Source organism: Sebastes fasciatus, chromosome 22 (genome assembly GCF_043250625.1).
Source record: "Sebastes fasciatus isolate fSebFas1 chromosome 22, fSebFas1.pri, whole genome shotgun sequence".
In the NCBI taxonomy this organism is placed as follows: domain Eukaryota; kingdom Metazoa; phylum Chordata; class Actinopteri; order Perciformes; family Sebastidae; genus Sebastes; species Sebastes fasciatus.
Genome location: NC_133816.1, coordinates 2,141,641 through 2,155,266, shown reverse-complemented (window position 1 = coordinate 2,155,266; position 13,626 = coordinate 2,141,641). Strand labels below are relative to the sequence as shown.

The 13,626-nt window shown below is 40.7% G+C and overlaps 1 protein-coding gene across 2 annotated transcripts in view; it reads right to left on the bottom strand.

Annotated features, from left to right (window-relative positions):
* The window catches only part of arhgap36 (Rho GTPase activating protein 36), a 104,692-nt gene extending 95,999 nt beyond the window's left edge, over window positions 1–8,693 (bottom strand). The window contains exon 1 of one of the 2 annotated variants that reach the window (XM_074623211.1): window positions 8,168–8,693. In XM_074623211.1, the coding sequence (XP_074479312.1) occupies window positions 8,168–8,185 (18 nt within the window). In that variant the 5' untranslated portion in view covers window positions 8,186–8,693. Of the gene's footprint in view, window positions 1–2,405; window positions 2,704–8,167 lie in introns of those variants that run through there. The other variant, XM_074623213.1, reaches the window with a different exon arrangement.
* Window positions 8,694–13,626: the final 4,933 nt, after the last annotated feature.

The following is a 13,626-nucleotide window of genomic DNA, read 5'->3' as shown; positions in this document are numbered from 1 at the left end:
GAAATGAGCAGTTGTCTCTCTGCTGGGTGTATCTGTGTATCTGAGTCAGCAGGAAACCTGAGCCGGACTGCAGGTGACACCGGAGAAGAAGAGGTGGTGGGATCTGATCCTAAACCAGCAGAGACACATGTGGCTCCATGCAGAGCCCCGGGGTGGAAAAATGAACACAGTCCCACCCTTGTGTTTCTCCTCCCCATCGTCCTCTAAATCTTTAACATCTCCACTTTGCCCACTTAATGCCGTCATCTTTCCCTTCCCTCTTTCTCCCTCATCACATACTGTATGGTGCTCATTATTAAGAGTAACCATGGACGGATTACAGTACAGGCCTACTGGGCACAGGTCCAGGGGCCCAAAGTGTCAGGGGCCCCCCTGGCCTTAAAGACTCAAAATGACCTCAAAGAAACATGAAACAACTGCAAAGAGACACAAAAGACTACAAAGACACCAACACAACTACAAAGAGATGCAAAACAATTCCAGAGACACAGAACTGCTGCATAAATACACTCAAGCTGCATCTCATTTCCCGATATTTTGCCTCCTCGCTCCGCGCTCCATCTTGAAGGACATCCCAATTCCTAAAATGCATCTCGAGGAACGAGGAGTGAGGAGGCTTGTCGGAGAAGCCATGTATCCTTCACGGAAGTCTTTTACCGACCGACACGCCCCCTTATTAGATTTAATTTATTGATTGGACGCTGCACCGATCGGACTGATCTGATACAGATCTGATCTGAAGACAGATCACAGATTAAAGGTTTTATAGTTGTCTTCTGATTCACCATCTAGTTATAATCAGTATGTTAACTGTAGGTGTGAACAACAGACGGACCATGTTGATGGTGAAGTGTTCCAGCAGCAGAAGGACCTGCAGTATCTCTGCTTCACACACCGCAGCTGAAGGAGTCTGTTACTGAAAGAGCTTTATAAGAACTGACAACGAACAGACCTCAAACAACTTTCTTCATTTATTAGAAAGAGTTTTCTTTTGATGATCTGTTATTTCCCCGTTAACTTTCATTAAGGATCCAGTTAAAGTCAGAGAGAGAAGGAGAGTCTGTCTTTTACAGCTTTTACATCATTTATCCTCATTTCCATTCAGTCACATGAGGCTGATAATTCCTGAGCGTCGGGTTTGGTATGAGTTACATCATTTACATTTTCCCTGAAACATTCAGACTAATACATAATTCCTAGTGTCAGAATATCAATAAATACAGATGCTAATAATGAATAAATGATATAAAGTTATTGTTCCAGTAGAGATGGTTCCTGGTCCTCTAAGCAGGACTCAGTCCACAGTAGAAATACAGACTGCAGCTGTTATTCATGTGCAGGTGTTTGTTAAACAGGTAACAGACTACAGAGAGGAAACACTGCTGCTCTACCACTGAGAAGAACTGTGTGTCTTTATTAGTATTAGATCAGTTCAGACATAAACAGCTGTTAAAGCTGACTGACAGCTGATCCAGCTGTGAACAACTGCTGCTGTCATCAGAAATGGACGTCGCTTCACATGACGCTTCAGAGGAAACAACGTCTCATGTCTCTAAAAACATACAGTATGTCCTCTCTTCCTCTCTCCTCCGCTCGCATCTCCCGTGGGCTGGACTAAGACGCGAGGAGAGGAGTCAAGGAGAGGAATCGAGCCTTATAAAAGCCGAAATGGGAAAGCCCAAAGAGAACACAGACACCAAAATAACTACAAAGAGACACAGATGACTACAAACACACCAAAGCAACGACAAAGCGATGCAAAACTGCAAAAACAAAACAGCTGCAGAGACACAAAGAGATCAAACCAACTACAAAGAGACACAATAACACTACAAAGAGACCAAAACAACTACAAAGAAACACAAAATGACTACAAACACACCAAAGCAACGACAAAGAGATGCAAAACAACTGCACAGAGACAAAAAAAACAGCTGCAGATACCCAAAGAGACCACAAAGAGACCAAGGCAAATACAAAGACGCATAACAACTACAAAAAAAGCATCAGAAAGTCTGTGTGTCTTGCACCTATGCACAAGAGGTGGTGGGGCCTTTTGCATGTCTTTGCCCAGGGGCCCATTACCTCATAATCTGCTCATGAGCGTATCATCCAAGATGTTAGGTAATATCTTCACCAGCAGAACCAGCAGAAGAAATCATCACACACATACTTCCACACACAGAAATTGTCTTAGAGGCTGTTACAGTCATGCTAAATGTAGTATAAATATAAGTTACAAAACAAACAATATAACCACGGACTGGATTCAATTACAAGCATTTCAAGTAGGAATAATCTAATTTCCTCTCTTAAACCTCAGTGAGCAGAGCCAAAGAACAACATGCACATTAGCTAACAGGCCAACACAGAAAGTCTGATTAAAACATATAGAAAGTTGTTACCGGGGTAACTGGTGTTCTCCTGTGCAGGCATCAAATGTCAAACATGGGGAGCAATCATCTCTGTCTTTTGCATTTCTACTTCTTTACAGTAGAGAAGGACAGGAAACATGTTGAGATAGTTGTCACAGTAGCTTCTTCCTCTCTTATCTCTGCGGTATTTTTCTAAATATGAGTTAATCACTAATTCAGTCAGGAGAGATATGTTTGATGATGTAAAGGCTTCATGTTCATGTACAGGTTTTTAACATAGAACCAGCTCTAGATACCATCTTGGTGGTGGTGGTGGTAAATGTTTGTGTGCAGGTGCAGATAACTGTGCTGATAACGGTGATGGTGATTGCTGATTGGCTCCTGTGTGGGTGAGGGTGGGGGTTGTAGCAATAGCTGTATTTGATTGGTTGACGTGAAGCAGGAGGGAGTTGCCTTTTGGATTTCAAACTGATTGGACAGTTGAGAGAGGCAGGGAAGGATATGACCAGACAGCAGACAAGTGGGAGTCACTGAGAAATTAACAGACTGAACTCGTTTTTCATGATTTCTTTCTCATCTAGAAAGTTTCATCCGGTCATGGATACAGTTTTTTTTATTATTTGAATTAACAACACAAACTCCCCTTCAGGTCCATTTAGTAGCTGTTCTAGAGCTTTCAATCATATCACACATTCTTCATCAGCTACTCAGTTGTTATGGAATTGTAGATCAAATTTCATTCACAAAACAGCTACAAAGAGAAACAAAATTACAACTAAGAGACATAAAATTACTACAAAAAGAGACAAAAGAACTATAAAGTCTGTGTGTCTTTTGAGATGTGTTGGGGCCTTTTGCATGTCTGTGCCCAGGGGCCCATTGTCTCTTAATCCGCCGATGCTCCTTGTCTCCTTGGACTATATCTTTGATTGAAAGTAGTTTTAGTTAAAACTGGAATCAACAGCAGTTGAGTTATTTGTATGTAATAATTATTTGGATGCTTAATTTCAGATTTGATACTTTGGTGAACAGTGACAGTAACAGCAAGACAGCTAGCTAGAAAGTCCAGCATCCTTTACCTTTAAAGCATTTTACTTCACATTTGATGCCCTCAAAACAGCATGAAAACCTACACCAACAACGTAACAGACCACTGCATCAGGTGACGAGGTCAAAGCCACAGTGTCCAGTGCATAAATACGACCAAGTCTTAACGTACTTGGACCTTTTAATAATGTGATTTGGCCACTTCATGGAGCCAAATAAAGTTCCAGACTACCATCCACAAATCACAAAGACAGGCGAGTGGGAGACAGATGGGGATGACGGTAGAGAGAGAGAGAGAGACAGAGAGAAAGGATCTGCTGAGAGCGAAACAAGAGATGACAGATGGGCAGATGCAGAAATGATAGTTTGAGAGAAAAATGATGCAGCTGTCTGTTAACGTCTGAGAGGAAGGAAAACACAGAGAGAGTTACTGCCAAATGATGCTCCAGAGTAGATCCATGATATCATGACAGTAATGGATGGTATTTTCAGTTAAACTATGGTACTAGCAATAGCAAACAGTTGTTATGGTATATGAACATGGTAAAGTGATTCATGTCACTTAAAGGTACAGTGCGTAGGATTTGGCGGCATGTAGCAGTGTGGTTGCAGATTGCAACCAACTGAGTACCCCTCCGCTCACTCCTCTCTTTCAAAGACTGAGGTAACGTGAGCCGCTGAGTGCAAAACGCTATTCTCCTCGCTCAGAGGCCATCCATACCTTAATAACACTACTTTAGGAGCAACAGAAGTCAGACGGCGGCTGGCTGTACCACGGTTTAGCACTGTTACCACAGTTTCACAAGCGGTTCAGAGCGTGCGGTGGCCTTCAGGTGACGGAAAAACGTGAAGGTCTCTCTCTAGAGTCAGAGTTTGGTTTGTCCGTTCTGGGCTTCTGTAGAAACATGGAGGAGCAACATGGCGGACTGAGGACCCGCTCCCTATGTAGATATGAAGGACTCATTCTAAGCTAACGAAAACACAATGATTTTTAGTTTCAGGTGATTATACACTAATGAAAACATAGTTATGAATATGATATTCAATTTCTGCTAATAGATCCCCCGAAATCCTTTACACTGTTCCCGTAAACATGTACAGTATTCGTTGCTATTTTGTTAGCACAACACTGACATAATATCACCTTATAAAATTGACATTATTACTTACTTGTCCAGCAAACACAGAGCAACATTAGCATTCATTTGAAGTTGTGTTTCTGGCCACTTAGCAAATGTAAGTACAATATTCACTCCCCTTTTAGCTCCGATTTTTGTCTCCACCAACTCCTAAGAGTAATATCTGGATCTTTAGCTGCTAAAGCTGCTAAAAGCTCCACTATGTTCACCAGCTAGTCGCTAACTTTATCCCCTTTCCCAGTACTGAACAAAAAAACACCCACAAACATCTGGCTTTTGTGTTTAGTGGGAAAGGTCAGCATTAATTCCTGGGACAAATGACAATGACAGGTATTTATTGGCTCCAGCTCCTGCAGAGATGGAAACATGACACCCGGGTAGACGTGCTAATTTTCGCCTTTTTTCCAGAGCAATGCTATGTCACACGTGTTGAAGTGAATTTATAATGAATTGGATTTGGACAATTATTATAATTTACTAATTAACAAAAGATACATTTAATATGCTCTCCTCAAAGCCACCAGACTCCATTAACAGAAACTGTAATTATACCTCACTGGTCGTCGAAACAAAGACTTCATTCAACCTCAACAGAAACAAAATAAAACTCATCAAAACCATCTTTGTAAGTCTTTCCACTGTCAATCATCACCTCTGGTTTTAAAGGAAAAAAAACCCAGAAAAGCTAATGCAACGGCACAGCATACTCACAATGGGAAAGGAGTCTATCGCCTATTTTTAGCGGGTCTTCCTGTGTTTAAAAAAAAACTGCGTATTCGCACTAATTTTGGTGGAAAAAGGGTATTTGTCTGTCTGCTGTTTGGTGCTGAACAGTAGTGTACAGTGGGTTTAAGAGAGCTGTTTTTGCTACAAAAACCTGCCTGCTACTACGAGGCTGATGAGAGCGGTGGGAGTCAATCAAAACATTAAAGCTGTAAAACCAAAACAATGAGCTGAAAGACACTAACACGTTACGTAAAGCTGAAGGTCGGTTGATAATTCTCTGTGGGTTCATCACAACACAGTCATTTGATCCATTGATAATAGAATGCTGAAGGACTGAGTTCTGAAACCCAGAAAGGAGTTAGCATTTTAGCACTTCCTGTTTCCTCATCTGGAAGTCAATGGGTTTTTAGGCAGATGTCTGAAATAAGGTCTGTGGTTAACCCAAGCTGAAGAGATTTTAACGTTTTGTTCTACGACATAAAATACATCAGAAAATATCCCACTCGTGAATTTTGAAGCTTATACGTGTCTTAAAAAAGGCGGTTGCTAAGAAGCGGCTAAATAAGACTACTAAACGTCATCACGCCGACTCGTCCTCCTTTACAGCCTTGTTGTGTATACTCACGCTCATCTGACCGTCGTGTAGTTCGTTTATATCCTAACGTTAGCTATTTACTTCTGATTATCTTGCTGAACAAATACGTGTAAGTATCATAAACGTTTGTTTACCACCGATATTATTTTCTGTAATAATCCAAATCCCAATGGAACAATCCCATTGGCTGTTAGTGGAGGGAACAAGGGAGATGCTAACTTCCTGGTTGGCCTACAAAAATACGTCATCCCTAGAGCACTCTATATAAAGAAATATAGATTAATGCAGCTTTAAAGTGATGTTGAATCTCATTCTGCATTGCTGTATATTAAGTTTCTCTGCTGCTGTGCCATTAATAATGTTAATCTGCACTAAGTCAACGCACATTACAGTGAGTTTTAACAGGCTGCAGGGTGAATGCAATGTTGAGTATCAGCAATCCTTTATCTTACTAAAGGAATACACAGGGGCAAGGTTTATAGGAAGCTGTATAAAAACAATAAATGGATTTCTACATTATCAGGCAGCACTGCAGTTGTAATTAGTATAGATTTAGACCATGCGTTTGGACCTAGAAAGAAGTAATGAAGATAAATTGTCTGCTCAGGAGATCTACCATCATGCATGTAGATCAAACACCACAGTTAGTGTAAGATGTTTCCCATTAAAATTACCTCACCAAATTTCCCAGAGTTAATTATATATTCAGATTATGTTACTGTAGTTTCACTTTACCGTTCCATACTCGAGGCATAAAGATAGAGACAAGGAAAAAGGGGAAGAATTACATGTTTCAGGAAACTTTACTCTGGGTTTCCATGCAACCACAAAACACTTCTTCCTTTCTTTGCATTTGTGAGCAGAAATAATAATATTTTTCTCTTGTCTGCAATCAGAATTTATTACTGTTTTAAGAAACACAGCTACTTTTTTCCACCTTTGCGTGTGACAGTGTTTCTTTTCCTTCTTCTAAAAACTTATTTCCATGAGTTCGGTGGACAGATAGGCGCCGAGCCGAGGAACAACTGACTGGCTTTGTGGAATTTCTGCCTCCGTATGACGACTTTACCACAGAGGTGGAGCCTTGATTCCAACTCCAACGGGGGGAAGTGATTTTAATTTGACAGGAATTATGTGTTTGGGTGTAATGGCACAATTGTAGACTTATTCATAGGAATAATTCAGGATTACTGGGAGTCCAGCTGGGTTTAATGGCAGCGCAATAAAAGAACGACACACAACATGTGACTGGTAAAAATGCTGAATCAGAGACCTTTAAATCACGAGGATCACGCTGCTTCTTAAGCTGTAATTTGATGTCTTGTCCCTTTAAATTTACACTTTTTTTTACACCTTTGACTGAAGGTTTTCATTTTACTGACGAGAAAAAAAGTGCATGTGACTTCACTACAAGCCACGTTTTCTTAAAAAAACAAAACAATCATTTATAAATGGTAAATTGATAATTAATTAAACTAAGCTAATAGTTATTTTACTGTTAACAAACAGTGAAATGATAATTAATAATGTTTACAAATTATTAGTAATGCTATAATTTGTTATTTTATCATTAGTTTGTGTAATATGAAATATTTTTTTTTAATTATATATTGTAGAATAGCTGATAAGAGACGATAACAATAACATTGTTATTACAGTATTTATTATCAGTTTATTGTTGCACCCATTATAACATTTTATAAACTATATTAACTATTTTTTAATTATATTTATTAGATATATATTAAATATCTAAATAATGTTTATAGATGCTTTACAAATTATTTATTAACCATTTAACAAGGTATTATAATCATCAGTTGTAACTTTGTAATAGCCATCCAAACAGACCAGTTATTAAGCATTAACAAAGTGTTACAAATATTCATCTATGTCATGTTTATAAATGTTTTACAAACGATTTTTTAAAGGTTTAAAAATAATTTGGTAATTTAACAACTATCTTAACAAATACTTATATATATATAGTATATAAACTGTTATAATGTCTGCAACAATAAACTGTTAAAATAACAAATTATAGCATTAATTATAATTAGTAAATATGAATTATCATTGTTCAATTCAGTGTGTGTTAACAGTTTAATTAACTATCAATTTACTACTTATAAATTATGGTTATTATAAAGTGATACCAAACAATCCGCGGAAACAGCTTCAATTGTTTTTTTCCATTTCACAGCTAATTCCACACAAAATCAGAGAAATGGAGATGGAGGCGTTGCACGGCAACAAAACACACTAAACACACACACGTTACTCACCACGTAGTAGAAATGCATGTCTGGTCGTAGAGGTCGGTCTTCTATGTGCACAGCTGGAGGTGGAGGAGGTGGAGGAGGAGGAGGAGGTGTCGCTCCATCCAGCAGCTACTCCAAATAATCAGGCTCTTTAAAATGAAATCTTCTTCTCTGAATCTTTCTCCTTCTTCTTCTCCTCTTTTCTAATGTTGCTGCTTTCTCTCTCTACTCCTTCTTCTCTCCTGCACTTGACGTTACTCCTCCTCCTCCCCACATGACTTCAGTCCCTCTTCATCCCTCCCTTTTTCTGTTTTGGTTCCACTTCCTCTCTTTTTTCCCCTTCCACTTGCAATTTTAAGCTCCCGTTTCTATTTTCTTCTGCTTGGCTTTCCTTTCTTCTTCTTCTTCTTCTTCTTCTTCTTCTTCTTCTTCTTCTTCTTCTTCCTCTCTAGGTGTTTATCTCTTCTCCTTCTCCTCTTTGTTTTCTAAACGTTTTAATTTGAAACACCTCTTTTAATTAGAGGAGCAGCAGCAGCAGAAGTTAATTCCTCATCTGTCTGTCTCTCTGTGTTGATTGCAGATTGCTGTCAGTACTTCCTGTGCTATAGCGGCGGCCACCACTGTGTGTGTGTGTGTGTGTGTGTGTGTGTGTGTGTGTGTGTGTGTGTGTCATAGATAACATGGCGTGCTCTCCACTGTCAGAAACAGGAAGAGTGGAGCTTGGTAGTTTGGCCCAGATGAGAGAACCTTCCCCTGTGGTTGTGTAAACAGAGAGAGAGAGAGAGAGAGAGAGATGTAATTAAACTCAAGCATTTCATTATGAAGCTGTATCAGTAATCACTCTGCTGAACCACACACACATACCTGTTTATAGACAATATCAGGACTTTTGAAAAAAAAGTGACAAATGGGGACGTGCCTTTCCCAAGGTCCTAGAGACCTGGGAATCAAAGTATTTCCGAGCCATGCTTCTACGAATACATCCATCTGTTGAGATTTTGTCTAAGGCTATATTTTGGTCAGAGCTGATTTTAATGCTACGGAGGCTCTAGAACACTGTGGTGAGCTCGGAAAACTAAAGGGTGCCAAAACTGTCCTCATTTTCCCGAGCGTCCTGATATTGAAGGTGTGTTATCATAAACTTGTCCTCATCATGAAAATAAGTACACACACACACACACACACACACACACACAGATAAACTCACCTGCCTTCCTGTAAATTGAGAGGGGAGGAGCAACACTTAGCAGGTGATCCAGGGACATGAACAGGAAGAGAAGCCTGACTCTCAAAGTCTTCAATGACTCCATTTTGAGTGAACAGAGCAGAAGGATGAAGACTGAAAACTGAAGCAGGGTGAGTGTTCATCCAACATTTTATTATTTCACTGTCAAAGTGTCTGAGTCAGTTTCCTCCCTGTGGACTGTAGAGGAGAGAAATGTCAGAATGAACTCAACAGTTTGATTCATCTGTGAACACAAAGTCATGACTGGCTGAATAATACTCATTAAACCTGCCGTAACCCAAGAAAACAAGCAGAGATTTAAAGAGAACTGACCAGGTGGATGCTGGATGGTTTTATTATACTGTGTGCGTGTGTTACTTCCTGTTCTCTCAGTCTTGCCTGTGACTCTTGAACAAACTTGTTTCCTCTAAATGATCTGAACTCACAGTCAGTGTTCCTGTTTCACCTCTCAGACTGACTTCAGATCAGAAGATGAGTGATGTGGAGGAAGAGGAGGACAGAGCAGAGTCTCTAGTCTCTGGCTGTTTGTCTATGAAGAGTGACGGGTCCATGTGGACTCCTCCACTCTTCAGTAATGAACCTGGACCCTCAGAGTCAAAGTAAGAGACTGTTTTTACTGTAAGCTGACCTGGTGGACGATGATGCATTGAGGATAAAGACTAAACATTCTGCTAAAAGAGTTATAGTCCTAAAATGCAGCTTCATGTTGTACTAATTGAGCAAGAAGAAGTGTCATCTCTGGCTACCATCTATGTTTGGATTATGAAAAAGAGTTGCAATTTAGGAAAATGGCTTAAATTATTTTTTATTAATCAACAGACAATAGTTTTTTCTTTCAGATGTTGAGAAGAATCTTAGTCATATAAGTCTGAAAAAACAAAACAGAAATATTACAGAAAAAGCACATTAGTTTTTAACCAAATTGATTTAAACATAAAATTAGATAACATTTGACCAAAACTCATTTTAATTCAACCTGTTCAAGCCAAAAGAGATTCTCATAAACACCACCGTGTTCAAAATCTGATTTGTGTGAGCAACACACACACACCCTCATAGATAAACTCTAAGTTCAACGTTTTCCTGTAAATGAATAACAGAGCAGAAGGATGAAGGCCGTAGACTGAGGCAGGGTGGTAGCGGGGCAGCTAAGCATTTTTCAAAATGGCAGCCAAATAGGGGCTAAATATTCCAAAATGTTGCAGAATATTTTCATTAGCAGTAAAATTGACAGAGATATTGCTGGACAAAGGTCTGGGTCACCAGTAACTTCTAATCACAGTTAATGCGATACTGAACTTTGGTAGACCTTTGGGTAGTATCACTAACTAGCCGTGATAAACTGGGGAAAAAAAAGTTCGGAAACTTGTGTTTGGTGGATTATTTCTCTGTTGTTCCAATGCTAATGGTCATTGTATTTTACATCGTTGGAAGCCTGTTTATTTACCTTCACAATGATGTCCAACTTGTAAGGATCATGCATTTGTGGGATGAGCAGCACAGCTGATTATGTGGGTAGCGCCCAAGAAAAATGTTCCAAAATGCTCCGTCAATGGTAAACAGTGTATTCTCCTGTTGGTGTTGACTCTTGTTTTGAGTTGTTTGGTGGATTGGATGATTGAACTCTCTATCAGTAACAAGGAACAAACAAGACATATTGGCTATTTTACACTTTATTCATTTAATACACCGTCAGGAGCCTCAGTAGCGGTGGAAGATCCATACGCAGCCACAACAGCCTGGCACCTCCTCCTCATGCTGGTCACCAACCTGGTCACACGTTGCTGTGGGATGGCGTTCCATTCCTCAACCAGGATTCGTTGCAGGTCAGCCAGCGTGGTTGTGTTGGTCACTCTAACACGTACAGCACATCCAAGCTGATCCCACAAGTGTTGAATTGGGTTGAGGTGTGGACTCTTGGCAGGCCATTCCATTCTCTCTACTCCCACATTGTGAAGGTAGTCTGTGATAACCCTGGCTCTGTGGGGGCGAGCGTGGTCAAATTTGCAGACGACACTGCTGTAGTAGGACTGATAACCAACAACAACGAGACAGCCTACAGGGAGGAGATCCAACATCTGACACAATGGTGTTCCCATAACAACCTGGATTTAAACACCACTAAAACAAAAGAAATGATAACAGACTTCAGGAGAGCAAGACGGGTGGAGCACTCTGCCCTCTGCGTACGTGGAGAGGAGGTGGAGAGGGTGGACTGCTTCACGTACCTCGGAGTCCACATTTCGTCAGACCTCACCTGGTCCAAAAACATCTCTCATCAGGTGGGGAAGGCCCAGCAGAGACTCTACTTCCTCCGGAAGCTGAAACAGGCTCACCTTCCTCAACACCTGCTGATCAACTTCTATAGGGCAACCATTGAGAGCCTCCTGACCTACTGCTGCACTGTGTGGTTTGCTAGCTGCACAGTGGAGAACAGGAGGGACCTGCAGCGGGTGGTGAGGATGGCGGAAAAAGTGATTGGGACCACATTACCCCCCCTCAGTGACCTATACACTGGTCGGCTCTGTAAGAAAGCCAGCTGTATCTCCAAAGACCCCACCCACCCTGGACATGTACTGTTTGCTCCCCTTCCCTCCGGAAGGAGATACAGGACAATTAAAACACACACCAACAGACTACGAAACAGCTTTTACCCACAGGACACTAGCTGCTGAACCATAATTTGCACTTTATGATGATGATCCACTTATTTATTGTTCTACTTGTGACTGAATGTTTTAATGTTTGTTTTTCACTGCAAAGAGCTGCTAAACTGTTTTTCGTTGTTTTCAATGACAATGACAATAAAGTATCTATCTATCTATCTATCTTCGAGGATGAAGTTAGGTCCCAGATTGTGGAGATATGGGCTGCCACTGGCTGCAGAATCCCGATATCTCCCTGCATTGAGATGGCCTTCAATGATGACAAGCCTTGTTTTGCCAGTGAGGGAGATGCCGCCCCACACCATGACACTGCCCCACCAAAAGCTGTTACTCCATCGGTGCAACAATCAGCATAGCGTTCTCCGCGTCGTCTCCATACTTTGACCCTGCCATCCAACTTTCGCAGACAGAACCTGGACTCATTACTGAACATGACATTCCCCCACATGTTCAGGTTCCATTGTCTGTGTTGTCGACACCAGCGCAAACGGGCCTGACGGTGAAGGGCAGTCATTGCAGGCTTCCTGGTAGCCTTATGACAATACACTGTTTACCATTGGCAGAGCATTTTGGCAAATTTTTCTTGGGCGCTACCCACATAATCAGCTGTGCTGCTCATCCCACAAATGCATGATCCTTACAAGTTGGACATCATTGTGAAGTAAAATAAACAGGCTTTCCAAAGATGTAAAATACAATGCCAATTGTATAATCGACCAAACAAAAGTTTCCGAACTTATTTTTCCCAGTTTATATGACCAACTAAAGGAGAAAATCATCATCGATTGCTCCCGTGAGCGGATTACGGGTTGTTATGCTTTTCTTTTCTCTCTCTCTATTTACTCCCTTGCTAGCGAAAAAGTCGCTACGGTTACTTTCACTCATGACCCTTTCAGTTGGGTTAAAATTAACCCAGGTCTGTTTGCCCGGTTAGTACGGTTTGTTTGGGCTGGTGTGAAAGCTCATTCAAACTCTGGTGGAGACCAAACAACCAAACTCTGGTCCACCTGAGATGATGGGTCTCGGTCCGCTTCCAAGTGAACTCTGGTGTGGTTCGTTTCTGGTGTGAAAGCAAGCGAACCAACCACCAGCAGATATGTGATTTTAGCATGATTTCAAAAGCTAAACTACTAATAAATCCATCTGCTGATGGTGAAATCTGTTCAGGAGTTGATCTTATTGATCTGTATCAAAGATCATGTATAGAAGCACGCCATCTGTTAAAACTGCTGTGCTTGTATCTGACTCTGTGTACTTCGTCAGTTCATTAACTCCATTAAAAAGTGTGTGAGAGCATTCCCTCAGTAATACGCCTCATGCATGTGTTCGTGCGCTCGCCGACGTTTGCTTTATGCATTCGCACTAATCACCTGAAAGTGTGCAAAGGGGCTTTTGCACAGTCCTGTCTCTACTATTATTCATCATAACATTTGGCCGATTTGCAGTCTAATAATATTAATAATGTTTATTAATAGTATTTATTAATCAAAGAACACAAATATACACATCAGAAGCATTAAAGTGCTGCATAAACTTCTGTCAGTCACAGAATTTGATTACCCCACGTGGGT